Source organism: Salvia splendens, chromosome 19 (genome assembly GCF_004379255.2).
Source record: "Salvia splendens isolate huo1 chromosome 19, SspV2, whole genome shotgun sequence".
NCBI lineage: Eukaryota > Viridiplantae > Streptophyta > Magnoliopsida > Lamiales > Lamiaceae > Salvia > Salvia splendens.
The window spans coordinates 27,560,976-27,581,235 of NC_056050.1; the positions used below are offsets into that span (position 1 = coordinate 27,560,976).

The 20,260-nt window shown below is 34.0% G+C and overlaps 2 protein-coding genes across 2 annotated transcripts; one reads left to right on the top strand and one right to left on the bottom strand.

Moving 5' to 3' along the window:
- The first annotated feature begins 3,747 nt into the window (after positions 1–3,747).
- On the top strand, positions 3,748–4,149 carry LOC121779285 (S-protein homolog 5-like). Its single transcript, XM_042176592.1, has one exon. It carries the CDS (start codon positions 3,748–3,750, stop codon positions 4,147–4,149), a length of 402 nt encoding a protein of 133 aa, XP_042032526.1.
- Positions 4,150–5,143: 994 nt separating this feature from the next.
- On the bottom strand, positions 5,144–7,991 carry LOC121779955 (putative glycerol-3-phosphate transporter 1). Its single transcript, XM_042177442.1, has 3 exons — positions 7,887–7,991; positions 6,100–7,125; positions 5,144–6,005 (listed from the first exon to the last, which is right to left on the bottom strand). Exons 2-3 carry the CDS (start codon positions 7,091–7,093, stop codon positions 5,446–5,448), a joined length of 1,554 nt encoding a protein of 517 aa, XP_042033376.1. The 5' UTR covers positions 7,094–7,125; positions 7,887–7,991; the 3' UTR covers positions 5,144–5,445.
- Positions 7,992–20,260: the final 12,269 nt, after the last annotated feature.

Here is a 20,260-nt window from a genome sequence, read left to right on the forward strand (position 1 = left end):
AGGTTTGCTCCGTAGATTCCTCGCTGTTTAGCAGGCTCAGCGCCTTCGCTTATCCGACTCAAACGGTATTCTTTCTCTCTCCACCTCAAACTGAGCTCGTATTGTTTCCAATTTCTGATTCCTGGATTGTGATAGAGTACAGAATTTTTTCCTATGTGGATAAGAAGTGAATACATTTCGATTTCGCCTCAATTCCTTTCTTTTGCACGCAGGAATTTTGAAGATTATAGAGTTTCGGGAGGTGAATTGGCTTACCAGCAGCTTTGCAGAGAGATCACTCTCGAGTTCAATGATTGATCGAAGCAGGTCAGTCTCACTGAATCATGGCACTATTGAAAGTGATCATGTTTCTTATGTTCTTACCTAGGAAATAATTTCAAGTGTGGAATCATAGCTTCTATGGTTTTCTTGGAATATTTCTGATTTACCATTATTTATAGTTTAGCTTTATCAAGCTTAGTGATATCGAAAATGAGACTACTCCATTCTGTTGTATCCATGCGCTCATATCTACATTTCCTGTGGCATTTAAACTCAAACATAGAAGCCATAATCTACACACAAACTATTTCATCTTTTTTGTTGTTGCATATTTGTGTTTTGTGACACTCTGATGATGAACATATGCAAGTATTGTGTGCATTAGTGAATATTCTACATCTAAATAAGGTGAATATTCGGAGGAGTGAAGGGACTGAGTAGCATGCCATTGTCTCTGGTAAGAAGTAACTTGGAAGTTCGGTAATTGTGGGAACCAAAAGGGTCCTAAGAGTAGCATGAACAATAGTCGGAACCTAACGGGTCCTAAGAGTTTTTTATGTGGTTTTTGTTTCCTTGGTCCATGTTTATGTAGTTGACAAACTCATAATTTAGGATGGTGTTGTGGGTAATGAGATGGTGATTTTGATGATTTAAGGTGTTTAATTTAGGTTTTTATCCACACATACACTAATTAGTGTTTTGACGAGTTTGTCGAGTGTTTGGAGCTAAAACAGGTGAAAATGACTTGAAAACGAGCTTGAAGGAAGAATCGCCCACTATATTATTCAAGTCATCCGCGCTTCAATGCGCGACTTTCGTATAATAGCCATAACTCTCTCATCCGGACTCCGATGGGGGCGTGCAAGATACTCACGCGAAGCCCTTTCGAAGACGAAGACAATGCTTTTGGAGGATTTCAGAGGAAACGCCCGACCGGGCGTTTTTTATGGGGAAAACGCCCGACCGGGCGTTTTAGTCGCGAACTCCAGAAAGTTCGCCCGACCGGGCGATGTGTTCTGCGAGGCTTTACGTCTGTATTTCCGTCCCGGGTATAAAAGAGACCGAGGGTTTTCGTCTCCCACATCTCAGAGCCTCCAATCCTTCCCCCTCTACACATTCTTCCATTCCATCTTCCACACATAATTCATCCATCTTCCATTGGAGCGGAGCTCTGCAGATCCAGGCAAGAAAAGACTGAAGATTGAAGATTCAACCTTGGGTTTTATCAATTTCTTTCATGTCTAGTACTTTTATTTTTGTTTTTACTACTTGTCTATGAGTAGTTAAACATCATTTGTAGATTTTTTGGTGAAAACTATTATGAATATGTTTTGATTTATTGAATTGAACCTTTTTTCTAGCTCTTGTGATTGTTTTGCTTGTTCTTGTGCTTTTATTGTTCTTTTGTCTGGCCAACTTTAGAACTATGTCTGTCTAACTAGATTAATCGAGAGATAGCTAGTTTTACGTGGTAAAAGGAACGAGTACAACACATAGGTTTATCTGCACTCGAGAGAGGGGACCCTTTGTGAGGGCTTGAGTCTTAGGAACTTAAGGAGTTAGAATCTAATCTATTGGAAGGAGACTTTGATAGTTAGAGTCTAATCTACTGGATAAGTGCACTCGAGAGAGGGCTTATCTAAAAATCGCGACTTTCCTAATAATCCTGGAGACACATAAAGGTAAGGGTTCTGTGAGATTAATCATCACTAGGTCGTAGTAGTTGGATCATAAAACTCTACTTTCTTTAGCCTGCTTTGTATTATTTTGTTTTTATTTTGTTTATATATTTGTCTAGTTTATAAAACCAAAACCCAAAACCCCGTGTCTCTAGATAGTATATGACGCTTAGTATATGATAGCCAGTTGCAATCTTATTCCCTGTGTTCGATATCCCAGTACTGACCTTTAGCTATACTAGTTCTACCCTGTAAACTTGCAGGTATTTTTAGTGCTAATAAATAGTGCATCAGTAGTTCGGTCATACTTGCATATTTCCTTGCTCAAAGGTCTATTGTGTTCGAGTATCCATTGATGGTTTTTTGTGTAGGCCATTTCTGATACATGCTCTGTTTCATTGAATATCATGTGCTCCTTTTTCTCCCAGACGGCTACAATTCAAGTGCTGAAGAAGGCCAGACGGCCCTCAGAACGCTTGGTAAGCCATGAAAACTGCAGATATACGGGGCACAAATGCATGCACATCCAGCAAATAACTGAGGAATCTGGAACCAAGGAGGCTGAGCCCGATTCTGAATACGATAATGCCCTCAAGGAAGCTGTTAAAGGCATGCAAGACGCGGTCATTTCTATAATCGTTTACTTGGAAGAAGTCCGGTATGAGATTGCAGCACTGGAAGACGAATAACACTCTTTCTTTTGGTGGTGCAAGTGCAAGGGTGATCCAATCCATCATGAATGCTTTCAGTTTAATGCAATTATACTTTATTCATCCTAAGTTAATTGAGTCGTATTCTTTTTTAGAATGTATTATGTTAAACTTTTTCATCAGGTGGAAAAATCAACCATTTTTTATTCTTCTTACTTCATTTTCTGTCATATTTTAATTTTAGTTTGTCGTCAATTGTCTACTTTGATCTCTCTTCCGTTCTTGCATTAGTTTCTCCAATTAACTTATTAAACACTGTTTTTCAAAATCTCGTACTGAAAAGTGCATTTATTAACTTGGAACGGGAGTAATTTTTTTATTTCAATTACAAATTATAAAAAAACAAATTTTCCTCAACTCTCCACCATTTGAAAATCATTGACTTTTATATGTATTAAAATTTTTATACATAAAAAAAGTACTCCCTCTTATTTTTAATCCATTTATGTCGGATCCAACTTTATAGAAAGATAGATGAGTTGAAAAAGTTAGTGTAATAAGTTATTGGAATATGATACATAGTTACTATTTATATTAAAAGGGGAAAGTGGCCAATAAATGGATATGGACAAAAATGATAAAAGTGGACAAAGAATGAGGACTGAATGAGTATTAGTAAGATTTTATTCATATCAATTGTTTTTATAATAACAATAACTTTAATTTGTTAAAGCAATAATTTTCATTCACAACAAAGTTAATTTGCATTCACAATTTTTATTCGCATTATTCATTACAACAATAACTTTATTTATAAAATTAATTATTTTTTATTCACAAAAAATTGTCATTATTCTCAATTATAATAACCTCAATTCCAACGGAAAAAAAAAACTTTTTTTTATAATTAATGTGTATTACTTCCCACATTAAACCAGCAATAAAAGAGTGCCATAAACAAAGGAAATAGGACTCGATCGTGCGTACATTAGGGAGGAGTTACAGGAATTTTTGCACTAATTATTCCTTAAATCAAAATAAATCACGCAATTAAATCAAAATAAATCACGCATTTAAATCAAAATAAATCACACATATAAATATCTCCATGCATGAGGCATCCATACACGCAATTAAGTTAAAAGTAGAATTTGATGATGAAGTCGTTTGAAGCAAAGGCTCTACTCCTCTCTGTGGCAGTCGTCTTGGTGTTGATCGCCTCGTGCGATGCTGTGTACAAAAAGACGGTGGTGGGAATAGTGAATCAGGCTACGGGAAACCCTATCACGGTCCACTGCTACTCTGGCGACGACGATCTGGGATTCAAGAAGCTCGGGTTTGGCGAGTCTTTCGCATGGTCGTTTCGCTACAGCGTGCTCGGGAACACCAAGTACATCTGCAACATCAACACGGACTTTGGCTCTGGTAGCTACGTGGCGTACACAGAGGGCTTCATCGTCGATAAGTGCGGGCTCAACTGCGTTTGGATCGTGAAGCCGGACGGGCCGTGTCTGCAGCAGACGCAGGGCCCTCTCTTGTGCCAGAAATGGCAGAGATGAGCACTTGTTAATTTATAGGTTTTAAATTTGATGAATAAGGTAGTTAGGGTTTCATTGGATTTTATGTTTAAGGAATGAAGATAATTGTTTGTTTGGCATCAAATCTGAATAATACTTTGGTTTTTAACTGTGATTTATTCTATATACTCCCTTTGTATATTATATTTCTACATCACTTCACGTGCTTATCGGCACTATCAACAGCTCTTAAACACCTACGCTATTCACATCTTTTTTTATTATATATATATAGGAGTATTAAGATTAATAAATAAAATAAAAATAAATAATTTCATTACCACAATTAATAATTCGGTAATAAAAGTACATAGTTTTAAATTTAAAATATACATAATTAAAAAATATTTTAGAATTTAAACAAAAAACAAATAATTAAATCCAATTTTCAGAATTAAAAACAAAAATCTTAAATGTCATGTATTTACTCTCACGATTACTAGTAATCACATAGAAATCACTTGAAAAGCTCTCATTATATTCTCAAAAGTCGCAATATTAATGAGGATAGATTTTAAATGGAAAAGAAGAGAAATTTAAATTAGCTTTACTTATGTCAACCCTTCTCTTTGAATGAGATAAATATAATTAACATACACAAATATGCATATATTTAGGCTTCAGCAACCTAAATGCCAATACATCAATTGCTGAAGTTGGAACATATTCAGAAAATTATTTTGGAAAAGATTAAAATATACTCCATATAGAGTAATTTCGAAAATTGAAGAATAAAAACGTATAAGGGGAATTTGTGTTCAAATTTAGAATGGTGCGGGATATGTACCCTCTCCTGGTTTGAGTGTTTCTTTTTCTTTTTCTTCTTTAATACTCCTATAATAACACATTAATGTTGAATCGTTTTAAAGTGGAGAAATATTTAAAAAAAGTAAAATAAAAGAGAAAAAAGTAAGAAAATTAGTCAAAAGGAAACTGAATTTTTCAATCATATAAAAAGTCATAATGACTAATAAAATAAATAAAAGAACCTTTTTTCATATATATTACATACAATACATATAACAGGAAAAATTTACATTTTCTTGAGGATCACTAATTTCCTCTTGCTTTTTTTTTCTTGGGATGGCTATGATGAATCATCCCAATTCAAACAATAATATACAGAAAAATCACCACCTCTGCGGCTCTCCCCTTAGGCAAAGGCTTGTCTCTAGATTTCAAACTCAAACTCTTCTAACCACCTTCTTTCATATTGATTGGTGAAGGCACCTCAACAACTAGATTAGTATGCACAATGAAGCAGGAGATCTTCTCGGATCATACCTCCAAATCCGAAGGCGTTGGCCTTGGAGCTTCGTGCGTCCTTGCACCTTGGATCTTCGAAGCCACCTCAGCCATGACGAGCTTCGTTAGAAGCAGGCCGGCTACGAGAGCTGCACCCATCAGCATTGTGAAAACGGCACTCCAGCTACTGGTTGATATGTATCCTGTCAGCAGTGGCCCGACAGCAGCCCCGATTGACCCTGTTCCGTCGATTATAGCAGTGACCGTGGCTAGAGCCCGTGAGTTTCCCTTCAACGAGCTGTGTGTTCCCAGATCAGCAGATACAGCAGTTGTTATGAGAGCGTATGGCCCGTTAACAAACATCCCGGTGATCAGCATGAGCACGATGTTCAGAGTCATGGACACGTGCCCGTAGTTTCTGTAGAAGAAGAGAGCCGGTATGGCACAGTACATGAAGCTAGCTGCTGTTATGGCTCTTGCATCCAAACGATCGGAGATGTGGCCTGCCAAGATCCCTCCAACCACACCTCCAACGTCGAACAATGTAGACAGGTTTCCAGATTCCTCATTTGATAAGTATCTGCCCTCAATGGCTGCACCATTCAGAATACAGACATTAGGCTCAAGTGACACTGGAATTAACAGCACAAACAACGAAAGATTAACGCGAAAATGAAGTTCATGTACCTGTATGACTAATATAAAAGGGGAGCCAGTAGAGGAATGTGTAGGCCACCAATTTGGAAAAGAAAAGGCAAAGGGAGAAAGAAGCAACACCAGGTATTCTCCATGCTTCAAGGAATCCAACAGCATTTCTATGATCTGAGCTTGCACTTAACAAAGGTACTCCCAATTCATCCCCTTCTTTCCTAGGAGACGACACTTCGTCATCATCATCAATACTAGCTCCAACAGAATCAGGGCTAACTGGTAGGAAAAAAAACAGCACCAAGCCAACAAACACAATACCAAAACCCGGAATGGCCATGGACCAACCCCAGCCATACTTCAACAATACAGAAGCAACTACACTACCTGTAATGTTACCAAGAGAAGTATGAGCATTCCAGACACCCATTATAAGCCCTCTTTTCTTCTTCCCAAACCAATTTCCCACAACCGCAACCACAGACGGCCATCCAGTCGATTGGAACAATCCAGCAAGCATTTGGACAATCAAATAGTAATAAAACAAGTGAATACTAGCCCAGTATCCAACTCCATAAAGGGCGGTAAATAAACCGGTTCCAACCATCCCTATGGTTAGAAATATCCTAAGATCCATCCTATCTCCCACATGTCCAGAAAAGAACATCCCAATAGCATACACAAATAGAAAAGCAACATCAAGCTCCCCAAGCAATGCAGTACCATCCGGGCCATTAAAGGGCGCCCATCCAGCTCCAAGAGCCGAATTTCTAGCTCCTTGTAGCGGCTCCCGTCTCCAAAAGAAGATGGATTTCAAGGCTACATCAGGAGACTGTGGATCAAGTGCACTTTTCACCACACTGGTGGTTTTCCTTGTAGCGTGGTAGGCCAAGTATGCGAAGAATGTTATTATCAGGACAATGGCTTGATGAGCCTTGTATGAGATGGCCGATCCTTTAACATACTCAACGAACCGTATCCCCAGGGGCTTGGTGTATCTTGCCTCCGGAACAGGATCTCCAGTCGAACACATGACGGCTTATAAATTATACCAACAGATCCAACCTGAATTAAGATCACAAGAACAACAATGAGATGATAGAACCATTCAAGATAGATACATTTCCTAATGAATCTCAGTCAACTTAGCTCGATAACTAGCTTAGCAAACACCATTCAATTATCAAACACCAATACATATAAAATTCAAACTCCACAATCAGTACAGATAAGCAAACGAATGTCAAACAGAGCAATCAATCAGGGCATGTGAAATTCTTTATGTGCATCAAGTTTTTATTAAAATGTCCTAGGTTTGACAATTAAGTGGATTCTCAGCTCAAAAATTTGAATTTGAAACAAAATTCACATTATTCCAGGAAAATGATCAGCTTACCGAACACGGCATCTATTCCACTCCATACTAATGATACACGAATTTAACTCTAAAAGAATACAAATAACAAGAATAAATCCAAATAAGTGAACACGTTTCTCCAAAAATAGCAAATATTTAAACCGATAAAAAGAAGAGCTCACAATCCAACGAAAACAGTAAAAAATTTGCCAAATTAAATTTTCTGTAATTGAGCATCAGCCTGATAAATAATTAAATCATCAATAGAGGTACATCAAATTAGCAATAGCACAGAAACATCATAAATTTGATCTAGATTCATATATTTATCTTCGTACAGCTCTGCGCTAGAGCTAAGCGATCAAAAATCAACAGAGATAGAGAAGCAGGAAACTCTATCCAGTGCCCTGAATAACACGGAATCAGACCAAAAAAAACTTGGATAAGAAAATCGATGAGACTGCATTACCCGAGATTTTCCACGCCAACGCTGTCGGGAATTGTTTACGCCTCTCTCTCTCTATCCATCTCGTTAATGGTGAAGTTGGTTATTCGACGAACAAAAGGAGCTCACGCTTCTCTGAGAAGAAACTGCAACGACGAGTGGTTTATTTATGTGAAGCTGATAATTCGGACTACCGAAACTACCCCTGTACAACTGCTTCTGTGAAATCTGACTGTTACTGTTAAGCTGTGAAAAAGACTATTTTGCCACTGGATGTGTTCAATTTCATTCTAGTTGGAATAATAAAGTTACGGAATTTGAATTTGTTCATAATGATATTATGACATTTTCTTTATCAAATTATAATATGATAGTCAAAAAATCAGATATGTTGATGAAATCACAATTTGTTGAATAAGATAGTCTATTCATGAAGAAAATAGCGCCATTTGATTAAAAATATTAACCGTATAATGAAAATAGACATTTAAAAAATTCTTAACTTTACGTAGCTTGATTTTCATGTTTATTTTGAATTTTTGAAAAAATTTTGGAATCTTGACCGTAATATTTCCTGTTCATAAAAAATTAGTCTTGATAGGAGATGATACAGATTTTGATAAAAAAAAAAATAAACGGTTACAGTGAGAGAGTTAAATAGAAATAAAAAATATAATTGAATATTGTTAATAGGAAAATAGAACTCAACTCATTAAAAGGAAATTTTGTCATAAATAAATAGAGATTAATTTTGATGAACAAACTAAAATGAATAACATGAATTTTTCATGGACATGTGTAGTATATATCTTTAGTTATTTTTTATTTCCATCCATGTTTTTTTTCATTTTTAAGCTTTAACTCTCTATTTGTTTCTTTTTTCCCTCCAAACTTCCTCTTTTTTATTTTTTCTTTATTCAGTGTCTTAATTTTATTCGTACTTTTTCAGTAAATGAGAAGAAGACTTTATCATCATTATTATCATTATCCACTCGTATTATCATATTGGAGAGTGATTAATTCAATTATGTAAACCTCTTTTTCACGTTATTTTTTCCGTCGTTTTCTTCTTATTCACCACGTTTTAATATCTCAAGCCAGCGGCTCCCTATTGAGGTGGACAAGGGCGGCCGGGCGGGGTGGGGTGGACGGGGCAGTGTGGTATGGGCCGCGGCGCTGACCGCGGCGGTCTATTGCACATCGGAGAAAGCCACAGCCGTGTCCGGCGCTTGATTTTTTGATTTTTTTTAATTTTTTATATATAAAATATTTATTTCCAAATCATTTTTTTCATTATATTCCATTCTATTAATTTTTCTCCAATTAATTTTATTTCAATCCAATTAAAATATACCAACAATTGATAAAATAATTTGATTTGTGGCTATAGACACGTCCACTACTGGACTGGACAAGATTTTGTGGTTATGGATAAATTTTTGTGGCTGGTGGAAGAATTTTTTGTGTCAGACCATTAGCAATGGGGCACCCTAAGGCGCGCCCTATATGTTTTACTATTATTTTGTTAATTAATTTAAATGTTTTCAAATATGGAATGCAAACTAATTAAAAAACACAACGATTAACTAAAAAACGACGAAGATTGCATTGATTAAACAAAAGTTACACGATTCAAATTGGCCAATCTACGCAATTCCCAACTTTCGGCGTAGCTCATCGATCAACCCCCGGAGATATTCGGCTTCGGCGGGGTAGGGGTATTTATACAAAAAATCGGAAACGCGTGTCATCGTCCGTCGATCTCGCAATGGGGCGCCCGATGGCGCGGACGATGGCCTATCGTACGCGTCATCGTCTGCCGAGCCCACAATGACGTGGACGATGGTGCGGACGATTGGCCATCGTCCGCGACGTAGGGCGCGCCCTATGCATCGGCCGCGGACGTAGGGCGCAGACGATGGCGGCCACCCACAATGTGGGCATCGTCCACCCGAGGACGATGGACGCCATCGGGCGCCCCATTGCGGGTGGCCTCAGTGCCTTGGGCTGTTGGGCATGTCCACGTTATTGTGGAGACACTCTAATGTATGTCACGACGAAAGTGTTTGTCTCAGTTCAAACTTCCAAGTTAATTTTCCAATTGTAGAACATGTTCAGTGGTTTTGATATAGGTTCAGTAGATATAATTCTGAATTAGAATTGAGGAGGTTGAGCCCATCAAATGTGAGTTTGCTTATTCTGTTCAGTATTTTTGGAATGAGATGACATTTACCTAAATGGAGTAGCATTAATTTAATCTTAATCTTGGAAAAACAGAAACGCCCCTTACCTTTTTGCATAATCTAGAGAGAGAAAGAGGGGGAAAAGTGGGAAACGAAAAATGAAAGGGGTAATGGAGGAAAAGTAATTTCACTTATGGGCGTGCTTCCCTGTAGTTTCAAATATAACCTAAAGCATTAGATTTGATTTCAACCCAAAACCAAGTGGAATAGTGCGGGCCTATTATTAGTCTAGGGCTCTCCAAAATATATACTTGAACACTGAATGCTCATAAATGCATGGAAAGGAGCTCATTTCTGCCTATTTCTAAAACACTAAACAGGCCCGTAGTGTGCTACTTTTTGTGGCATATCATTCAATTATTCTAAATTTTAAGTGACATTGGTTCGATTTAAATGTTAAACTATACATTAAGGGCGTGTTTAGTTACCCTGATATGGAAAAGTGAGATATAAAACTGAGTTGGAATTGAGGGAGTAGGGCCCACTTAATTAACACCACTCTCATGCGTTCAGTGTTTAATAAATAGATCCAGTTTTGTCATTGAAAAAATAATTAATTGAATACTATATTGACCAACAATCATGTTATGCCAAAATTGCTCCTTCATTTGGTTTAAAAACACGTGTTCACGTTTCTTGGAAGGGTAAGTAAGGTATTTTGGCCTCATTTCTTGACGCCGCTCTCGATGCAGATATAATTATTGACTCCTTCTTGAGAATTTATTTTGGCCCAATTCCGTTTTCTACAGTGCTGGCCTTTGTTATTTATAAGGCCATACAAAATTAACATAAAGAAACCGAACACTCGATAATCGTCAGAAATGAGGCCATATCTGCCTATATCCATGGGCGGACCCATGTGAATTGGGGGTGGGGCTTAAGCCCCTCAATGAATATTTTTTTACAGTTTTTTTCTACTAATTATTTTTAAAATTTCTTCAAATTTAGTGTAAATTATAATGTAAAAGCCCCTACAAATTATCTAAATTACTCAAAAATATACTTTAAAACAAAATTTATAAATCTCAGCCCCTATCATTATATATTTCTGCGTCCGCCCCTGCCTATATCTAATAAGGTGAACACGTTACGTAGCAACCGTGATTCACGTTAATTGGATTTAGGCCGGAAATTAATATAAAATATCGAACATCTATCTAAATCCAAATTTAATCATTCTTCGTGAGTGTTCACAACATTACCCTAGCTAATATTATATAATTGCAATAGAATTTGTATTTAATATAATAAACATACAAATAGTCAGACCCATAAATTATTAATACTTCGTATAACTTAAAAGTCTTGGAGGAAAAAATTCAATAAAATCAGTGATTTTAAAATTACAAGTCAAATCAATATAAGTCATAATTCATGGCTCCCTTTAAATATATGTACATTGTAATATTCCATTTTTCAAAAAGAAGTCATGAGTCATGATCGATTGATGCAGTTAGAACATATATATAACTAATATACACCTTGTGTTTCTTAGTTTAGTGCATTTTATTTTTTTTGTTTTGGTAAACTCTCAATAAAATTTTTGATATGTTCTTCCACAAATATTGACTAATTACACTAAAATGGCGTGAAAAGCAATGGAAAGAAATAATCAACAAATAGTGCATCGATGTAGTCAATGACGGGTTTAGGTAGAATCGAAACCGACCTCTCATCTTTGGCCATGAGAGCTGAAAACTAATTAAATTTGTTATTTGGCGGCTGAAACTATAGTTAACCTCACAAATTGATATTGTATTTAATACATACATGTATAGAGTACTGATAAAATGCAAACTTATATATTGTATAAATTCTAAACTTTTCAACACAATGTCAACACAACGTCAACACAATGTCAACACAGTGTAAAATTTCAAGAGTTTTATGTCAACACAATGTCAATAAAATGTCAACATGGTGTCAACCGTTGACACTGTGTTGATATTTTCTGTTGCTATTTTTTTGTAATCTGTTGACATTTTTTAACGATCCAGATCATACTATGTAGTTTGTACAATATTTAGAGTTTGAATTTGATTACATCCCTACATCTATTGCTTTCTAAAGTTGTTAACTTTGTTAACTCATCAATGCAGCGTATTAAAAATGTCAACATGCACATTAAAATGTCAACATAAACTTAGTTGATATTCTAATACATTATGTTGACATTAATATTTAAAATGTCAACACAATATATTAAAATGTTAACACAAATTTGTGTTGACATTTTAAGTTAACACAAATTTGTGTTGACATTTTGTGTTGACATTTTAATGTGGTCGTGTTGATATTTTTAATAAATTGCGCTGATGAGCTATCAAGTTAGCAATTTAAGAAAAAATAACATTATAATACACCCCTAAATGTATATACTATTGTGTTCACTGTATTTTTAATTAATGTTTTTTCCAAAACTGTTTCTGCACTGCCACTAATTACTTGCCAATTTTTTGCTTTAAGAACTTTTTATCAAAATGTTATGCACGTATGTATATGCTTATAAAAAAAAGAAACATTTTGATTGACAACTGCGTTTATGAGTGTAAATTTATTAAAGTCTAAAAAATTTCAGACCACAAGTTATCAATCAACATAAGCCAATTGATGACATAGCAAAAATATTTAAATTATTAATTAATATTGTCTTAGTGGTACGGTTATTAATTTAATCAGATGTTGACATTGTTTCCACATTCCACACTAAATAAGTTATGGATGGTAACTTCAAATTTTTTACAATCTCAATCTCTATTATTAGGAGCAAGTTATTTTAAAACTACTATGTACTCTTCTCTAGATTTCATTCATTGGATTATGAATCTATGATCGATTTTAAACGTACTTCATTCTTCTGGAACATTCACAGTTTTTTAGAGGCTTTACTTTACTCATGGGTATATATATCACCTTGAACCATTTAGTTCTATGTATTTTATAATTGCTATGTGAGAAAGAGAAAAGTTAATTAAAATAGTGTTAATAAATAATGGAATGTGCATCATTAATATTTAATAGTGTAATGTACGGTGAAAAAATTTAGAAGCTAACTAATTTTGATTGAAAAACCAAATCACCAAAATAACAAAATATGGCTATTTTTGTGGACAAATGGAGTATATATTTGGATAGAATGAATGCTATTATAAATACTAGTAGCACTACTTACTACATCTTTTCATTATTTCTGTTATTTTTTGTTAGGAATGTTTATGCATTTACTCTGCACTAATTTTTTAGTTGAACATTTTTCTATATAAAAAAAAACTTGAAATACTATAAATTACTCATTGCATTTCCTAGTAAGTGACATCAATTTTCTTTTTTGACATTTTTAATTTATTTAAGTATGGCAACCACGAATATATTTTAGTAATTCCAAAATTGCACCTAGGGATAAAAGTGTCAATCGAATTTGGATGTGAGAAGAGGCGGGTGTGGGCAGTCTGGTCATTTTGGATAGTCCAATAAATATATTGTGAGGGGATATTCGCATAATAAGGAAGCATTATTCCTTGCGTGACAGTTTATGTCTCCGCCCCCATTTTCGCCGGCGTGGGACCCACCGAAATCCTCCGTCAAACCTCATGACGTCGACATTTATGTTGCGTTCCCATATTTCGGCTTCTTCATCAAGATGTAAAATATTCATAAAAACAATCCCACTTAACATAATTGATAAAATAAAAATATAAAAGCGTATTAATTGAGTCGAAAAAATAATCACAAAGTTTTCATAAATAAAGAGGAGATTGAAGATTAAAATAAAAAAAGTAAGATTTTTTTTATGAATAGAAAGTATTATACTAATAAGAAAGAAAATAGTATGTAAATAATGTAAGTGTTTGGATTTAACTTTTTTGCATGCATATGATTTTGAATAATGCAGATAAGCACATAAATAATGTAAGTATTATAAATTTAAGTGATTTTTTTCACGCTATTATTTATGCTTTTATTCAAAATAAAATAAGATATTTATTAGTAGTAATAGATATAGTTCTTGATAAAACGCAGTATTTAATGATAGAAAATGAAATGAAACAAAATATTATTAGTATTATACTATATAGTTCTTAAATTGAAATATTTAATGAAGGAAGGAAGTGGGAGTGTTAAAAATAATGATGACATTGATTGTGCGTGAAAAGGGTTGTTTTATCGTTTTACTTTATAGCCTTCATTACATGTGAGTTAGTGGTCAGGGTTTATAGCTAGTGTCCACCATTAAAATTATGTTCAAATACCAAAAAGTTATGTTAATTATTGCGATATTTACCTCACTAGTCTGTGCTCTACTTCTAATTTTAATTTTTAGTTGTTTATGTAAATACTGCTGTTTGGCAACTAAGATCAGATTACTGATATCTTGTTGCGACCTTGTTTCTCTTATTTCTTTAGTTAAAATTCAATTTTGCATCCTAAATTGAGACTATTTTAATGGTTATTCTTGATACTAGTATTTTTTTTTTATTAAAACTTAATACCATGTTCTTTTTAAGTTTCTTTTATAGTTTTATGTGAGAAAAATGAGCATTGGTCTATGAATAATGCGATCCTATTAGTCTATTCAGATAAATCAAGGCCAAGAATAATAGAATATCATTTTGTATTGACACGCACCACAAAAATCAAACGCTCTTTTACATACGTGGCTACACAAATTTTGCACACCTTTCTTTTTGTTTCGAGAAATATCATCACAAATCAAATTATTATATAATATGATTGGATAAGATGTTGTGGACTCATTCACGTGACGTAGTATAAGTATATAGTAATATTGGAAATAAATTTTTTTCTTCTATTTTATTCTTTTATTAATTACTATTATTATTATTATTATTTTTCTCATATTTAATTCCTTCGATTTTGGCTCTATGTATTAGTTTGTATAAAAAAATAATCTCGTAATATATATCTTCAGTTATTGAGAGTGAGTTTGTTTGAAAGACCCTTCTTATTTTCGTGACTCGACATGGCCAATATCATTGTTGAATACATGTTGGCTCAATCAAGGGCTTAAAGCCCTTACCTAGTTAAAAAAAATTATTTTATAGTCTTATAACTTCGTCGAATTTTGGTAATTTTAGATGAATATATCATTCTACAAAAGTTTCTATTAGTATATACTTATTGTCTTAGAAATTTGAATATCAAAATTTAGAATATATTGCAATATCAAAACAAATTTCTAGACTGAATATTTAGTCGGGCTCTTTGTCTTAACATGGATCCACTACTAGAAATTACAACCACATAAATAAAAAAATAAATCGTGAGGACAAGATAACATATAATGGCAGTAATAGAGAAAGTGAAGGGAAGTTTCGTAATTTTGTAACTTTCATTCTTGAAAGTCATTTTCAGAGAGATGGTGTCGTTGAACATGTGCCATTGAGTTTGGGCTTCGGCAAAGTAGTAGTACTCCATTATCATATTATCAATAAAGCAATAATATACATAATATTTATTTTTGCCAAAAAAATATTCTTAATTAGTTTCTTTATATTTATTTTATTAGGTTCTCTATTTCATGCCTTCACCACCAATTCAGCAAGTCTACGTCACCCCTTTTCCTTGTCTTCACTACCACGACCACGATCGTGACCACCACACAACTGTTTGGTCATATCTCATCCGAACACACCTGAATCGTTTCATGTCGGGTCCTATGTTATTGTGCCAGCTCAATACGAATAGGATTTTGTCATTAGCAACTTCGTGTCATGTGTGGGTTGTATTCCAGATTTCCAGCACTAACCAAATCATTTATGCCATTGCAAATAACGCTAAACTTTATGATTTTTTGATCGATACTGAATTTTTCAGGATAGACTAAAATTTGACCATACTTTATGGAGTAATTCTTCCCAAAAAATAAGTGCTCAAAAGAAGAAGAAATATTTTCAAAAGATAGAAAATAAAGAAATTGACCCAAGCCCATAATATTTGACGTATTGGGCCGCAACAGAAATCCAAATCCATAAATATTTAATGAAATAAATAAAAATACTATAGCAGTTGAATAACAATAAAAAAACAATAGGAAACCGTTACATCCTGGCAGTTGATGATAAAAAGGCATCAAAATTCATAGCAAAACTGCAACAAATCAAAAATCAAAAGCATGGAGAATACCGGTGCAGAAAAAACACCGACGAAATTCGCAATGCTGCAGAAGAAACTGCAGGAAATCGAATCCGACCTCCCGATCGACCCCACTGCAGCAGACCACGTCACCTCCGACGACATCAAAGAGCGCTTCGCCTTCCTCGAAAAAATCCGCGCCGCGGAGGGCGGCCCCGACCAGTCCCCGCGCACCACCGACCAATTCCGCGACATCGATGAGCGGATCGCCCGCCTCAAGGCCGCCTTCTTTAACGACGAAGATGATGGCGAAGAAGATGATGATGATGAAGATGATGCGCCGTCAATATGCTCTGATTGCACTATGCAGACGCTTCCGGTCGAAGAATTCTTCGGCCGGAAGAAGGAGAAGGAGGAGAAAGAGGCGGTGGCGCCGGCGAGAAAGTGGAGGGGGATTGGGAAGTATTGTGGCGCGTTTGGGGGTGGGGTGGTGGCGGGGGCTGTTTGGATGGTGCTTCAATTGTTTTGTGTTGGTTATGTGATTCGAGATGATCATGGTTTGTTTATTCATCCCACTTAGGTTTAGGGAAACTAGCTAGGTTTTTAGTTATGTTTATTTGTTTGATTTTAAGTTGTATGCAATGATGCATGTGTATTCAATATTGATTTGCATGACACCAAACTAAAACAGAAAAATACAACACCGCGACAACATACCAACAAAACAGAAAAACAAAAGACGAAACAAAGTTAGTCAACACATAGCCAAAGAAATATTGGTAATCGGCTATGCACAAATTTATGTCGATAAACCCGTTGGTAAATTGCATATTTTTTAATAGTGAGTATGCAACATAACACAACATCAATGAACTTGGTCTAGACATATGTTACATAAATAATTCTACATTTTCTTAGTAGAACTTTCCAAGTAAGTACAAGGAAGCTTTTTTTCTAAAGTGTGCAAGGTTATGGTTTAGATTTATTTTACATAATTTCGATATTTTAACCTTTTAAAGAAATATTTGGATATTATTGTAAAGTTTGCAAGGTAGCTAAATAATGAGCGTCCTATAAATAGTTATTCTGAAAGATCTAAATCCTTAAAAGAGATATTATATAAGTGTCCATCCCAATTACTTCCCCAACTATATAGTTCCTCTCAAGTGGATTTGCAGACTCCATGTATCAAAATAAACAATCACAATTACTACTCAAACTAATACTCCTTCTGTCCCATATTACTTGCACTGTTGCTTTTCGGCTCATCACAAACTCCTTACACTATTTATAGTTTAAGTTAGAATTAATGAATTTAATTAATATGTTAGTTTAAGTTAAGAGCTCATTTATTAAGTGATGTCTCATTACACTTAAAATTCTAGTTTAATTACACTAAAAAATCAATCCAAAATTTACGGCCTAAAATGAAAAGTGCGAGTAACTTGGGACAGATGGAGTACTTATCTTAATTAAAATAATTAAGAAGAAAGAGAAAAAACTCACGTGAATGGGCGTGAATTGATTTGAGAGCAGAGAGAGGGGTATGGTTTAGCAAACTAATAAATATATAACGTGTGAGTTCGTATGTATCTCACAATTATGAAAAGTGCAAGTAACATGAAACAAATTTAGTATTTCAAAAAAAAATGCACAAACAAACGGTATCCCGTTAACATTGCATGCACTGAGGTCGCGGCCCGGTGGCACAAGCAGTTGCATGCACTGAGGTCGCAGCCCAGTGGCACAGGCAGCAAGGTCTGAATGTGTAAAAAAGAGTAAAAGATGTCAAATAAGTTGTATAAATGACAAAAACATTAAGCTATATATATTGTGAAATCTGAGCAATAGCTAAAGAACATGAACAAAGCAATTAGCTTATATCCACGTACAAAAAGATATCTTCTTTACTTGATTCAATCAACAAGATTACAATAAAAATAGTAGATAATTATCTCAAGAACAAGAAATTAAATATACTACTAGAATAATAGTGAGCTTGCTCAACTATATATCACTCTCAACCCACTGTAATTTTACCCGCTACATTTGATCTTGATGTATGTGAATTCTACACATTGAATTCAGCTTTTGTGTGTGTGAACAACTCGACCTTTTGCTTTTATATTCGAGTTTAGAACCAAGCCTTAGGAGAAGTTAGTTATAACCGTTTTATTATCTGCTACTTGACTGCTCATCAACTTCGGAGGATTTGATAAGCTAAACCCCAACATATATTTTGTATGTATATACTACACTGTATAGTTTTTTTTTCCTTAATAATCTTTAAGAAAACATATGCTTTGTCAATAAAAAAATTTAGTAATGGAAAACTTTAATTTGTGCACCTTTTTAATATATTGTACTAGGTATAGATTACAAGTGTGATCATATAGCTACTTTTATTGAATAAGACAAGCACCATAGTTTAATTTGAAGTGAGCCCATGTGATATGGAATCATATTTGTGGGCACCATTTTCCTTCCTTCAAGATTTACTTTTGAAATGTGTGACAAAGTAGATTGATCCCAATTTCAAAATTATGAACTTCACATCTTTAAGAAATTAGATTGAACAATGGTTTTTGCAATTTCTTTCTATCAAATTTGTAACTATGGTTACTATATTACTTGATATTGCAAGGTAACATCACTTTGAGCCATCCATCATCGAAAACACATGAGAGAAACAAAAATATAACTGAGTTATATCACCTGCCACTATAGTTAAAAATCACCAAAAATTACAATGACCTTATTTTTGATTATTTTATAAAAAATATTATTTGATTTCTAATTCTAAAAATGTAGTGATAAAAGATTAACTAAAAAACAGTCCCTCGAACTTTCATTGGCCGATGGACGCGAGTGCCTTGCAATGTAGCCCTTTGGCTTGCGGCTCGCTCATCCCACGAGCCATCACGGGAAATGCTCTTAAAGTCTCAATTTATTACTTTAGTCCGTTCCTATTCACCCTCTATTTTTAATTTGAGTGAAATATATAAATAGTACTTGATCTTTCACTTTCGCACATAAATGATACATGATCTTTATTTTATATCATTTTTGGTATATATAAATCACATTTTTGGTACCTAATGCAATTTTCACCCCAAAATGCCCTCTAAACAAATACATTTTTCCATTTGTGTCATTGGGGTTATTTTAGACATACACAAAACTAAGTATCAAAAATGATATTATAATATCTTCTCTCATTCTTCTCCTTCTTTAATGAATATTAATATTATTATTTTGATGTTATAAATTAATAATTAATTTATTTTTTAATATCATTCAAATAAACTTAGTTATAGTTATAGTTATAATTATAGTATAATTATTTAAATTATGAATCACACAATATTATATAATAATAATTATTATTATTTTACATTAAATTAATAACTAATCAATGTAGTTTTAATAAAAATTTAAAATTGTGAATTGTATTGATAATGATATTAAGAGTTGAATACTTTTAGTTAGGTGTTTCAACCCTAAAATGAGTATAAAATAATTCAATAAAAAATATTTAATTGATTTAATTATTTTAAATAATTAATTTAATTAGGTGTTTTGTTCTTGATTTATATTATGAATGTAATTAGATGTATGTATAAAACACTAAAAAGAAAGAAGAAAAAGAAGAGGAAAAAAAAAGAGGAAACATAACTTAGGGGAAAAAGAAAAAAGTAAAGAAGATAAAATACTAAAAAGAAGAAGAAAATGAAGAAAAAAGAAAAAAGAGATGAAAAAAATAATCACATGTTTGATACTATTTAATGAAAATTTCCAAAAATATCCTCCAAAACAAATAAAATCACATGTTTGGTACCTAGAGTTATTTTCATCATTGAATACCAAAAGCGATATAAAATAAAGATCAGATATCATTTACGTGCAAAAGTGAAAAATCAGGTATATTTATATAGTTCACTCTTTTAATTTTTACTCAATATTTTACCCCAAACTCCATTTATTTTCATATCCAAGCCCCTTGGCCTAGCGGTAAAGGCCTCCATCCTGGAGGTCTCGAGTTCGAACCCTGAGTGGCGTAAT

Bases quoted from the DNA above. Each gene is read 5' to 3' on its own strand.
- LOC121779285 (XM_042176592.1), top strand. From the start codon at position 3,748: ATGAAGTCGTTTGAAGCAAAGGCTCTACTCCTCTCTGTGGCAGTCGTC.
- LOC121779955 (XM_042177442.1), bottom strand. From the start codon at position 7,093: ATGTGTTCGACTGGAGATCCTGTTCCGGAGGCAAGATACACCAAGCCC. The intron at 6,006-6,099 runs GTACATGAACTT...TGAATGGTGCAG, and splicing joins CTTTTATATTAGTCATACAG to CCATTGAGGGCAGATACTTA.